The sequence below is a fragment of the Coloeus monedula genome (assembly GCF_965178545.1).
Source record: "Coloeus monedula genome assembly, chromosome: 2".
NCBI classification, from domain to species: domain Eukaryota; kingdom Metazoa; phylum Chordata; class Aves; order Passeriformes; family Corvidae; genus Coloeus; species Coloeus monedula.
Window position 1 is genome coordinate 82,760,512 of NC_138782.1, and position 14,005 is coordinate 82,774,516.

Sequence of the window (14,005 nt, forward strand, 5' to 3'; positions counted from 1 at the left end):
CGATCAGAAAAGGTGGAGAACTATGCACTAGCTAATGAAAGGCAGCCTCTTTTAGTCCAAGCTACCACTCTTAGATGTGAATATGCTACTTCCAATGCAACTCTGATGACTTGTTTAATCATACAGTCAATGATACTTTCTAAGTGCAAGGAACACCACATGGTCATTTTTTTAAGAGTGAAATTCAAATTAGATGCTTCTGGGGGACAGCTTTATACAATTACCAGCCTCTGCTTCTCTCACCATTAATCACCTTCATTCGGTGATGAATGAGAGCCCCCCACTATATGATAAATCACTAACAGCTTTCAGATTACACAGATGCTTAATAAGTGTCAGCTGCAGATGCATTTAAATAATTTAAAACAGGAGTAGCTCTTTGTTGTTCATATGACATAAATTTAGGTCAGGCCCTCCTAGGCACAAGGATATTTAGTCAGTGTGTTTAGTAAAGCCCAATTCTGTTTTTTCAGTTGTTTCAATGAGACCCAACTGAGCCAGAACAGCTGACATCGCTTAATTCCGTTCACCTGATGTATCACTCCAGCATCTTGTTTCTTAAATGGAGATTACAGGGAGATGGAGCACAAGCCTAGATGTTCAGAAGCCAGTAAAATATTTATGTCTCTTACGAAATAAAAATTAAAGCTGCCTTAGTTTGGTAAGTACTTTTCTTTGGAAAAGAGTGTTTGCTGGATGTTAGACCCAAGTATCTTGATCAGTATCTTATGCAAGGATTATCACAGCTGTCAGTCTTTTTACATGGATTTGGAATGGTCTTACAAACACTCATGACATTTTCCTAACACAAAGTGTAGTTCTCAATTCTTGGAAGAATACCAATAATGAGAAAACGAACTGCATTTTAAATTCATCTTTGTGAGTGGAGAAACACAAATTTCTCAGCAGGTTTTAAATGGTGAGTTTTTGCAGAAGCTGGAAGGGCAAGAACTGGATCTCTGTGGGAACAGTTATTCTTGTACTGCTGGTTGAACAAGCATACCAAAAAAGACTTTCCCATTGTCAGTAATACACAGCTTGGAGATGATGCCGTGTTGCTAACATCAGAGGAAAGAACTTCAGCCTTTTAATACATGGGGGGAAAAAGATCAGATGAAGAAGAAGGGAGAGATTCCCAGGGCCCACAACCAAATGAATGAGAAGGAAAAGGAACAACACAGACCTTAGCCTTTTTTACTGATTGGATGTGTTCCTGCATATGTCCTCTAATGAAGCAAAAGCTGAAAGCACAACTGTGAAAAATTTAGTGGTAGAAATGTTTGCAAATCAACGTGTTAGAAAAATGGTATTTTGTTGTAGATCCCACACTAGAGACACACCAAATTAAATTACAGCAGTGGGACTGGATGTCACATTCCTCATTTCTAATGCAAAAACTTCATAAATTTGGTTGAGTGACTAAAATGGTAGATAGGAATAATTCAGTCTTTAGAGCTCTTTAACCTGTTTGAACAGATGAGACACATCTCTGATATTTTCTGCCTGCCAGAATGAAACTCCTGAGCTGAGCTGCCAGGGGATGAGCTAAGAGGGAGTAGTTGTTTCAAGCCCTACCTGCCGCTTCTCCCCCTCACTCTTCTCCAGCTCCGTGTGCTGCTGCAGGCGGTGAAGGCACTCTGTCCTCTCTGCCGACAGTCGCTCAGCCATAAGCTTGTCCAAAACACGCAGCTGTGGGGAAAAACAGTTCAGCTGAGATCATCGCGTTAGAAACCAAACTCCCATCTGTGAACCCTGTAAACCAAAGTATAGTCTTTCAGTCTTCATTTCTAGGAATGCTCCCAACTACAATTAGATGTAGCTAGCAAAGAGGTTCAATCACAAAATTACCAATTAATAACTACTAAATTAAAAATAAAAAGTAATTTAGACGACCTTGTATGTCAATCCATACATAATTCAGCAAGTGGGATTTTGACAACTATGAACTGACCAGCCATAGGGCTGCCTTTTTTCCCTCTTAATGCCTCAAGCCCTTAAGTTTCCTTGTCTAAAGAAGCACCAGAAGCCATTTAACACATTCAATGTGTTTTTTCTCAAGACCCTAGTTCACAACATCATTTCCCAGTGGAATGTCACAGTTCCCTGGACTTCAGTATTAAGAGTTCAGGTTTGCTTTTACAACACAAGAAGCAAAAAATGAATCACTACAATGAAAATATTAATTAAGTTGAGGATATGTTTCTAAACCATATGGACAAGCAGACCTTCAGGTCATATTCTTACCTGATGTTGAGTTTTGCTTTCCATCTGGCCCAGCTTAATATTCATCTTATCTTGTACTGTCCCAAGCTCAGCTTTTATCTCTTCCACTGTTGCCTCCAGCTGATTCTCCAATTTATTTATCAAGGGCTCGCAACGACATCCATTTATGGGTGCCTGAAAGGAGTGATGATACATTTACTTGCTACACCCCACCACCCTCTTAGCACACCTGGAACATTATCACAGCCTCCTTCAGTCAGTCTTGGGTTCTTCTATCCCATGTACTGTATCTCACCCTCCTGACAGTATCTTACAGCAGCTCAGCAAATGGGCTGTTAGTTGAAAAAGCATAGCCTACACAAGGATTGATCTGATGTGTGTGGACACACCCAAACACACAGCAGTGTTGAATTCACTGGGGCTACACGCAGCACTGTGCTCAGACCCTGTGTGCTGGCTGAGGGAGTACATCACAGGCCTATACCCTGTGTCTCAATGCTGTAATTCTCAATTGTAAAAAAAAAAAAATCTGATTTTGTGGATTATGTGCATTTGCTTTTTAACCTAATGCCAATAATGTGCTCTGTCCTTTTTTTTGGTACTGAATGGCAAGGCCCTCGCTGCTTTTGTCTGCCCTCACCCTTCTGGCATTCAGCTGCCCCTTGCCTGCTGGGCACTGCTCTGCCTGCCTTTGACTCACCTGACACCATCCCATGGCCCCTCTGCAAGGGCAACTGCACTGACCACATTTAACTCTCTCAGGGAGATGCTCACAAAAGGCTCCCTTAAGCAAGGACAGCTAAACCTCATCAGCTTCCTCTGCAGCCCAAAGGCAAAAACTGGCTCCTTCAGGGGCTGTACCAGGAGCCCAAAGCAGCTGCTCTGAATCTGTCTGCAGAGGAGCCTCCCCGTCTTCTTTAGCCCCGCAGCAGTGTTTCATAAATTGGGGGTTATTCCCTTGCGAGGGAAAGGTGGGTGGTTTGCTAAGTACTAAAGAAAGCTTCAGAAGTACATGTACTTCAGAAATTATGTTTGCTATTCATGGCCTCAGGGCATCAAAGAAGACAGACAAGCAAAAAAGAAAAGGAGAGAGGAGTGTCATGTATTTCAGGAAAAACTGTATGGGACTCTAGCTCTATTAAGCTAATCTTTGTGAATAGATGAGATTTGTATACAAATCTCTTCTATCTGCTTTCTGTACCTCTCTGCTCCACAAGTCCTTCCTATGGCCCGTCAGATCCCCACAGCAGGGAGATACTCCTTTTAATATATGAAAGGCCCTCCATCCTTCCTGATGTCTGCTAGAGGATAATTCCATAGTGTCCCTGTCTGGAAATTTCTCAGACATTACACTGAGAGATTGGAAAGCAGTGAACAGCCAGTAAAACCTTTGAAGTCTGACTTGAATGATCTTCAGAATCTCCTGAAATTCTGAACTACAGGAATGAACTAACAAGAGATGATGGATGGATGTGAGAAGCTACGGAAATGAAAGGATAGACCTCATAGGAGTACAGGAGGACAGTATTAAGAAAACAACAATACAGCTGTCTACCGTGTCTACAGGATAATTTAATGACTGTTTTTATGCTTTCCTGTAAATGTCTACTGGTAATTAACTGTGTAATAAAGTGACTAAAATATCATTCTCCAAACTAGAATAAATGCACATGGGCTGGTAGCTCCAGGTTTATTTGTTTACCAGTTTCTATAGAAATCCTGCCCCCAGTAAACATAGAATCCCCAAAGACATGTTGCAAAACCCAGAAAGAACTGGAACAAAATCTATTGAGCTTACTCAACCTCTTGGTTTAGGCAGTAAGCTTTCAGTGCTCACACACTGCTTTTCCTTGGAAAATCTCTTTGCATCTCCTGTCAGAACTCTTAATGTTTCAAAGTATATCATGAAAGTTCTTGTATCATTTCCAATCACTGTTCACGCCTTATCTTTGCAGATCAAAACTACTCAAGTGTGGCTTCTTTAACAGGCACAAAACCAGCTTATAGTTTGCCAGAATTCAGGCCAAAATGCAGCTGAAGCCCAAGCAAGGAAAACCAATCCCAAGTCATGATTTCATGTCCCTGAGAGTGCAGGTAGTGGAGCATATGTTCTATCCATTACCTGTGTCCCAGCTGCACACGCTGCTCGCAATGTCTCCCTCTGAAAGGGCAGTGGCTCACCTGCATCACCTTCCCATCCTTTCCTCGGTAGAGTGTGTAGAGCTGGTAGGCTCGGACCTCGTGGGGAGGGGGTGGAGAGGAGCAGTGGTGTTTACTTCTGCGCTTAGGCACGTTTTTCTGGGGCTGAGGGAGTGTCTGCTGATCAGCTGGGGAGATGGGGTCCGAGAGTGCTGAAACCTGCATAACATACACACAGTGTTTTGCCTATATGAGCCCTGCTAAACTATTCCTGATGGGAATGGGACAAATCCTTTGAGACAATTACAGCAAAAATCAGTTTTACCTGAAGACTATCTCTGCCCCAGGAGCATGGTGGGGCTGCTGCCCCAACACACTAAAGTGACACCCACACCACTTCTGAACAGCTATCCCTTCTCTCCCTGCTGTTTTAAATCTACTGATACCTTTTCTTTTGGCTTTTTCTTTTTGCTCTTTTTTCCTTTGGGATCTGGTGAGGCTGACCGGGGTTTATCCTTCAGGTTGTTCTTCCTCTCTGGCGGCTGGTCGCTGCTCTGTGTGTCGTCAGCAGCTGAGACACTGCCCTGCTTGAAGCAAAGACAGCGAGTTCAGAGCGGTTGCAGAGATGGGGAAAAGGAGCCTCTTCCTCGATTGCCCAGTTTTAAGCTGCTCTGCACACGTGAGTGGGAAATGCTTTAGCAGCAGAGCATGACAGACAGCCTCAGGCAGCTGCTGGGGCCATGCACAAGTGATGGCTCCAAATGGACTGATTCCTCATGGGTTTTAGTGACAGTCCCTCTTCACAGCAGATCCAGCTGGTAATGCCAGGCCATACCTTGCTCTGTACCACTTCATCCCGTGGCACCGACTGAGCTCGCCTTTCCTCCTTCAGTCTCTCTCTCTTCTTCCTCAGGCTTCTCCCACGGTTAAAACGTGAGACCTGAAGGCAGACCACATTGTTACTCAGTGATGTCATGCTCTTTCCTACCACAGAAGACAAGTAATAGAGCAGACTTTTTCCTTGCCTGTCTGAAAGGCAACAGATAAAGGAGAGTGCCCTGCCAGATGGAAACTGATGGGCCAAGCAACGTGGGTGTTTATGGCTGTTAAAACACACCACCACTGAGCTCAGTCTGTTGGGACACTCTGCTGTCCCCTAGAAGGGTGAGCACCTCCTCTGCTGTCCTTGGGCTGGTTCCCAAGCCAAGCCCAGCCTTTTTCATGCAGAGGTGACAAGGAAGTTGAGGGCAAGGATTGTGCCTGGTCTCATGTCCTCCCACCTGCCTTCTGGCCTGCAGAGCATTGCAGCATTTCACACACAGCTGCAAAGTATAAACAGGACATAAACATTTTGTCCCCATTGCAAAGCATCCTCCAGTGCTAACCACCATTTTGGGGATGGGATATGCCTGAGACAGGCAGCAGAGTGACACAACTCAGGAGCTTCTGGGTACAGGGCAACTTTCTAACTCCTGGGCCACTGCAGGGAACAAGTGCCTCTGACTACTCCACACTCTGCCAGTCAGGACAGAGAAACCTCTGACAGCACTTCATCCTGAGGCTTAATCTGCACACCTTGCTCACCCGAGAGGCTGAGAGGCTCTGTGTCAATAGACCTGAGGCCAGCCCACAATGCCAGCAGAAACACAGGAACCTTTCACAGCAGAAGACAAGGAGCAGGGGATGCAGCCTCCCAAGGTTAAGTGGCCTCAGCTCCATGTGTATGTGTGTGTTGGGGAGAGATGTGCAATGTACCTGTGATGCCTTAGTGAGCAGGAGCGCAACCTCGGGGTTATTGTGCTGTCTGGCAACCTCTAGAGGGGTCTGGCCTGCCTGAGAGGAAAAAAGAAAACAGCATTTCCTTCAAAACACAAACTACTGAAAATGTGGAATTTCTCCCACCAAGTTGGTATATACTCTGTGCACAAGAGTAAAGTGACTAATTGCTTTAATTTACCCAGATATAATTCAACCAAGTATTTTCTACCAAGCCTATGAAGAATGTTGAAGAGACTCTACGTTAATATAAAATACCAAAGAAACTCTGTGTCCTGCTTACATTGTTGACAACGGATGCATCAGCTCCTGCCTCCAGCAAGAGCTTCACCACCTTCTTGTGATTTAGAGCAGCAGCTACATGGAGTGCAGTATCCCCTGCCTGCAAGTCAGAAAGCAGAAAACAAAGTTGTGACACAAGTCCTCAGGTCTCACCCTACAAAATTCACACCTTCCTAAAAGATACTCAGAGATGAAAAAAACCTACACTTACTGATGCAACAACTAAGCTTAAATAAGGTCTGGTCAATAAAAAATAACTGAGTGGGAAGATGACAGGAGCAGGCAAAGAGCTACTTCAGCCTGGGTTTGAGAAATGCAGCTGGGGCGCTGGTGATCTGATTTTTCTAAACCAAGTGACACATGATGCATCTTGGAGACAGCCCAGCTCTACCTCCAGCAAATGGATACGACATCTGAGGGTAGAACAAGTTTTCCCACCACAACCTTCTCTTCTTTTTTTTTCCCCAGGTTTGATTATTTGGTGTGCAGGTGGTCATGTATCACATTACTCAGAAATACTCCGGGAAGTACCGGCAGCAAGATGATTGGCATTCTCTTCACAAGATTCCTCAGGAAAAACTGATTTTGGATTAGAGCCAGGAGGCAGTCCAGGTCCTGCACTAACACACTGCCCTGCCCTTGTCCTGGTGCAGTGAGGTGAACACAGCCATGATCAGATTTGAGCACTGGTAACAGAGCCAACAACTGTTCAAGTGAGAGTGGACACATGAGTATAATGCCCTCCTGTCCCCCTGGTCTTGCATTTTGCTTTCATAAAATTAGATCTCAGGACTAGTGGTTATCAATTGCTTGTTGCTAACTTAGATGAAGTGTACTCCTAAATCAAATCATTCTGTGGGCAAATATGGAACAACTTTGGGTAGTGCTGGGGAATGAAGGAAAGGGATATCTCTCTGGACCAGGTTCACACCAGTTGATCTTAATATTCAGTAGCTCATTTTGCAATTTAAAAAACTCATTTCCAAATAAAATTACATAGTAAATTTAACATGCTGAAACCCATTTTGTTTGCTGTAATATCTCATAGTGAAGAAAGAACATTAAATGTACAGTTCAGAAAACATCTTTATGATCCTCAACTACACATGGAAAATTTCCCAGGAACATGAGAAAATGTGGTTAAGCACCACATAATATGTTTATTTAGCAGATTTAACACATTTTACCGTACTAATTTCATTCCCTTCTACTACCCAATTAGGCTATGCTATAGGTACAGCAATCAATTACTTCTCTATAAAACAACTATGCATGATTAATCCTAGTCTGGACTGATCATTAGTTTGAATTTAGAGCATACTTTGTCTTCACTTTTATGTCCTCTTAATTCCCTCTACTGCAAAACACAGTGAAGAAAAGTATTCCAGAGGAATTCGCACTTTAGTAGCATCTAAATGTCAGTGAGTTGTGCTTCACAATGTCTCTGTAATGGCTATAAGATCATTAAATCGCCTCATAAATAAGCAATGCTTTAAAGAAATAATGCAAATGCGATGGCAAAATAATAAACCACTGATATGCCATTACTTTAAGGCTGTTCTTAAAAGCTTAGGCATTTGGTGGTACAGTGGAACACACAGAGTGAAGCGGGATTACTTCGGTAGGAATTCCTCTTCCCAACAACTGGCCGTATGCAAAGGGCACAGAGTCACAATGAGGTTCATGCACTGACCTGGTTCTTTTCATGGACAGAACAGAAAGCACTGAGCAGCACCCTAATGATGGGCAAGTGATTATAACGAGCAGCCACATGCAGACAGGTATCTCCTGCCTGCAAACAGAAACAAAGCTCTGAGCATGTAATCACAGTGAGAAAGCCTGTATTTGTCATGGTGTTCAGGGATGAAATAATCCTACTAAATCAGAAAGAGCAGTAAACACCACACACCTCCACAGAACAGCAATGCTGTCTTCTCTGCAGTACAAAATCTGCTATCATGGGTGGGAAAGTTTAGCAAGAGCTCAGGTCAGGCAAGGTGAGAACATGAATTCTTTAACCACTGATGGGAAATACTGGAATTATAAATGCTATTTTACCGGCACTACAAACCCCAAGTTAGTTATATTTTCCCATTAAATCTATTCTTCTGAACCACAAACCAGTGCAATTTGGAATCTCACCTTAGGGTTGCACATAGTGTAGAAAACATGAGTGGTGGCCTGAGCAGCATTTTCATGAAGGGTGGCACTTGTGCAGCTGAGCCTGGGTACCAAAACCCCACAGGTTTCCATTTCTCTGCCGATTTTGTTATCAAGCAGGGCAAAAACATTTGGCTTCCCTTTGTAGATTGCTTATCTCTTTATTTATCATGCCAGAATCATTACAAAATAGAAGGAAAGCTGTCTGGAACTGAAGCCACCTTGAATCTACCTCATTTGACAGACTAACACACAGTATATGTGATCTGCAGATCTGAAGCCTTTCACCACTGTCTGTGCAACAGGAAAACCCCATGTGGCTCCTTCTATCCCTGCTCAAGAGATGCACAAGTAGCGCATCACTCAGTCCTACCAAAAGCATTCCTGTGCATGATGAATACAATGGTTGGATAGTGGGGTTTTTTCAATATAATTTATAATAAAAATCATAGCTTAAAGCCTTTCTGAGTATTTCTACAAGTTAAAGCAATATAGCTAAAACAAAGTCACACAAAAATGAACATGTTATTTCCAAAACTCACATTATTTTTGAGGTCTGCTCGAGATCCTCCAAGTAACAAAACACGAGTACTCTGGGAATGGCTATTCTGGCAAGCCAGGTGAAGAGGTGTGTTACCTGCCTTAGAGAAATACAGGAAAATATAAAAGCCATATTTAGAAATTGGACATAAATATTAAAAAATAAAACCTCACAGGTCTTTGCACAAAAAGATCCACCTAAGGGTGGGAAACTGTTATTTTCCTAAAGATACGAGGTGAATGAACCTGGACAGTGAAATCCCCGCTTCATTCTGGCAATGGCTTACCTGAGACATAATAAAGGCAGAAACAGGACAGTCTAATGATATCTGCATTGGTCAAATCTGTTTACAGGAAGAAAGAACTCTAAAAACTGTCTCATTCATTAGTCTCAAACAGCAGTGTTAAATATTTAATTCAAAGAACTGTAATTCTTGTGTTTCAGGTTTCCCCCATGCACAGACACAAAAAACCAAATTGCCATGGCACAGGATCTTTGATCCCAGCCATGACTACTGCAGGGTATTGAGCAGACCAGGGTCACAACTCCTGTCTCCTTATGTTCATAACACAAACCATCTCGAAGTCTGGCTGGGTCTGTAGGTGCTCCCACTAGGCAGGATATAGATTTTAGGCTCTCAAGAAGCTTTGATGTTCAGGAGGCACACCAGTCTCCAGCCAAGACGAGAAGGGAGGGCAAAAAGCCACCCAAGCTCCAGAGAATCACATGCTATGGTTCCTCAAAGAAGAAAATGTGCAGAAATGGATAGAAATCAAAGAAGTGTTGGCTTGTGTATTGCCTCTCTAACGTGGTGAATGATTTTTTTGGTCTGACAAGTTTTTCTGGCAGCATTTGGCTTTTGTTGGCCTGAAAACATTCAGAGTTTTTGGCTCTTGGGAGCTAGAAATTAAATCACCTCAGGTAAAAAGGTTTACCAGGCTTACTGTGCTGCCTGTTCACCTTGATTATGTCCTTTAATTTGTCCCCCTTGCTTTCAAAACACAGATCAAAGCTGCAGGGTTTGAATTACAAAAGGCCAAGTCTTAGATGTGGTCTTAGGTCTTCATTTCGATATTACAGACCTGAATGCAGTCCCTAAGCTGTGACAGACATGAACATTTTTCTTCACAGCTAAATTGCATTTAAGTGTTCATTTTTTCCCTCCCGGGTTTATCTCTGAAAAGCCTCTGCAATGCCTTTACCATTTGCTGTTTGGCAGCTTGGCCCTGGTGGGAAGGCAGATGTCCTGTGCAGCAGATGAGGACTTCAATTCTGGGAGAAGCACGGTGCCAAGGGTCAGAGCTCACAGAGTGGCTCATCTGGTTCATCTCCCATGGGGCGACAAATCTCTCACCAACTTCTGAGAGGGAGAGAGGGTCCAAGTTGTACCAGTCTGGGAGTCTTCACTGAAATGTACAGACTGATGGAGAATCTAAAAATAAGGCTACAACTGATCTCACTGAATGATCTATCACAGCAGAAGAGATTTTTTTCAGCCAACTTAAAATAAACTGCACCTCCAGGGCGATTGCTGTGCAGGAGGAATACAGCTAACCAAAACACAGTGTCAAATCCTTCCCATCTTCTGCTGCTTCACAGATTTGGCAAATCTAGCAGCCCATATCTGTCCCGTCCATCCCAAATCACACATTGTCTAGGTGTAAGTCAACAGCCTGTGGGATGCTCCTGCACATGGCACTCAACCCTGGCTGCCAGAAAAGCTGTCAGAATGATAATGCCTTGTCATCAGTAACACAAAAAGCTGAGAGAACAGAGAAACCATTTTGGGATTAAGTAGATTTAAGCTCTTCATTTTTCTTGAAAACAAAAGGGTAAAAGCACATACAAGCATGCAGGATTCCCACATTTTTCAGCAGCTCCTGAGAATATATCTTGTCCATTAGAAAACATCCAAAGAGTGAAATGCAAAGGGTAAGACTGTGTGGGTAAGACATCAAAGACTAGCACAGGAGTTGCTCAGGTAGTATTTAAGTTTGCCAGTCATATTTCAGCCATCAACCCTGCTGAGCTATTTTGTGCACATACTTTCCCAGAGAGGTTGCCTCCAGCTGACATACACTGGATTGTAAGCGAAATCTTCTAACTCCCTGAGGCACACAAGCATGCAGGATAACCAGACTTGCATCTTAAGCCCACACCTTTGTACAGAAGTGTATGGTTATACACAGACAAGCGTATCCAGGGATAGCTTCAACAAGACTTCATAGTCAAGCATGAGAAGTTCTCTAAAGTACCCTTGATACAAATCTAGGTGGACATTACAGCAAAAGTAATTACAGAAAATAAGAATTGGTAGTAGAAATAATATAAAAAGAAGGGATACACATAAAACAATATTGAAGACGATGTAATTGCAGAGCACAATTGTACAAACATATGCTTCTATAGTGCATATACGTATACACACGTGCACATACAGAAACATTATGCCCAGGCAACATGCCTTTTTACTCTAAATCTTAGACTTTGACCAGCTGTCTCCTTTCTTTCCCAGCCCCTTCCAGCTACTGTTTTAAAAAGAAATTTACCAAAAATGCTCAGACATCCCCTAAAGCCATCCCAAAGCCCCTCTCCCTGTCACCTAGGGCACAGTGCCAGCCGTGTGATCTGAGCAACCCAGCAGCACAGCCATCCAAACCCTGACTCTGCTCACACCATGGGCTGCTACCACCATTTCCTGGACTATTCCATTAACTTCTGAATTACTGAATTGAAGTGCCCCTCAGTTATAACAATTAGAGTGGAACTAAACCCCTTTACTTTGTTATTCTTTCCTCTAAACAGCTCTCAAGGTTTTATAAATACCAAAAGGAACATAATCCAGGTTCATTACAAGATTCTGGGAAGAGACTATGCTAATATATTAGTAAGAATTTAGTAACAAAAGGTACTCTTTTTTTTGTTTCCCTCTGTGGCTTACATTCCTTTGGCTGTTTAATTTCTGGAAAAAAACAGATTTTCAATACCATTTTCTTATTAGTACAATTCATTTCCATTTTAAATCACACCAATCACAATGAATCTCCTCAGTATAAATTAGAGCACCATGGAGATTTCCACAGGAATGGCAGTGTTCCTCAGCTGTAATTAATGTATCATTCAACACATTATTGAGTTTCTCCTGCGTCAGCTGCCAAAATATGAATTTCCTAATGCCTGTGGATGAACCATCCAGGCGTGATAAATGAAAAGAAAAAGAAGAAAAAATCTCACTAAGAGCTGGTCCCCCACCTGCTGAGAAATGCCACGGCCAGAAATCTCCAGTTCTGAGAAACAGCCACCTTAGACCAGAACTGAAAGCTCCTCTTCCATGGGTCTCACCTTGTTCTTGGCAAGAACGTTGGCTCCTGCTTTAACAAGCACTTTGGCAGACTGACTGAATCCATGCCAACAAGCTTCATGAAGAGCAGTGTTCCCATCCTGAAGAGCACATACACAAGAGTAGAAGGTTAGGGACTGTATAACCAACCTACTCTCTTAAAAATATTTTCATTTCCTACTACCTTGTTTTCTATTTTACTTTTAGAAGAGGGTAAAAATATTATTTGTTTGGAACTTGAAATTAGTTATATTTACTCCTAAATTAAACTTACAGCCTGGGATTCTCAATTTCTGGGATAATCATGGGAACTGTGCAGTGTTTTGTGTAGGGCGTAGTATGGTTGCACATTCCTTTAATTCATCCCTTAATGAGCTGAGAACAGACTCTCAAACCAAAAACTATCAGCCTAATATAAAAGCATAACTAAATCAGTCACTTGAATTAAAGAGAAGGTGCAGCCTTTTTCTCAGTGTAATTGTTCCAATTACTCTCAAAGCATCAGACACTTACTAAGGAGTATAAACTGTAACTTTCTCTCTGAGACCTTAACATTACTGACTGCAAAGGCTGCCATCCCAAGGGCTTTTGCTTTGCCTTTTACCTTGTCTTGTCTGTCCAAAGCACAGCCCTCTTGAATCAGAGTTGCTATTATATCGGTGTTCCCTACCACAGCAGCCCGATGCAATGCTGTCTGGTCACCCTGCAAAAAGAAGCAAATTTGTAATTGGTACAATTCCCACCTCATTTTGACTCAATGCAAATGCAGACAACATACACAGGGGCTGCACCTTTGACACACATAACTGCTTAAATCCAAGCTGCCTTTGAAAACAGTCCCCATAAACAACTATCATTGAAGTTTCCAAGATTAATGAAGTTATTGAAACTATCAGAGAGCTACAAACCATTTACAGTATTTTGCAAGTCATCACAATCCCATATACAGCGCTGAAGCATTCTAAACACATGGCAGTATTAGAAGGCAGTGAATTGAACACATTTGGCTCTATGTGTCTAATAGTCAACAGTGTCTGTCAGGGACTAAAGGGAATTACAGGCTGTTGTAATTCATCATAATGATCCTCCAGGACTTACACTAACTGGATAAGGCTCTCCTGTTCTGGCTCTGATTGCTCCATCAGCCCTGCTTAGGATAAGGAGCATGAGATGAGATCTGTCTCTTCAGCACCTCTGATGAATTTACCCATTCGTGCTAAGAGTGGAGGCAACTTTACAATGAGGACCACAACTGCAGGACCATCCACTTGTTTCATTCGAGCAACTGAGTAATCTTGAGGTCCAAAGGACTTTCATTTCTCATTGACCCACCACGCAGCAGCAACTAGCAAGTCTCTTACATCAGTTTATTTCCTTTAAGGCCAGCTTTCTAAAAGAAATTACACCAATGTGGTCATCTTGTCTGACTGCCCATCTATCTCCTCTCTAAAAACTGCTGAACTCATTTGCTCAGCTAGAGAGCCCAAGGTTAGTTTTCTGCAATCCTTCCAGAAACTGAAGACTAGGCAGACTTAAACCAGTGT

General features: G+C 42.6%; 1 protein-coding gene across 1 annotated transcript in view; it reads right to left on the reverse strand.

Moving 5' to 3' along the window:
- The window catches only part of ANKRD6 (ankyrin repeat domain 6), a gene marked incomplete at both ends in the record, with an annotated part of 32,227 nt that overhangs the window by 2,165 nt on the left and 16,057 nt on the right, over positions 1 to 14,005 (reverse strand). Inside the window, 11 exons of the mRNA XM_082302349.1 lie at positions 1,576 to 1,689; positions 2,245 to 2,397; positions 4,405 to 4,581; positions 4,809 to 4,949; positions 5,198 to 5,302; positions 6,118 to 6,195; positions 6,422 to 6,520; positions 8,114 to 8,212; positions 9,123 to 9,221; positions 12,464 to 12,562; positions 13,066 to 13,164. Coding sequence (XP_082158475.1) covers positions 1,576 to 1,689; positions 2,245 to 2,397; positions 4,405 to 4,581; positions 4,809 to 4,949; positions 5,198 to 5,302; positions 6,118 to 6,195; positions 6,422 to 6,520; positions 8,114 to 8,212; positions 9,123 to 9,221; positions 12,464 to 12,562; positions 13,066 to 13,164 — 1,263 coding nt within the window. The remainder of the gene's footprint in view (positions 1 to 1,575; positions 1,690 to 2,244; positions 2,398 to 4,404; positions 4,582 to 4,808; positions 4,950 to 5,197; positions 5,303 to 6,117; positions 6,196 to 6,421; positions 6,521 to 8,113; positions 8,213 to 9,122; positions 9,222 to 12,463; positions 12,563 to 13,065; positions 13,165 to 14,005) is intronic.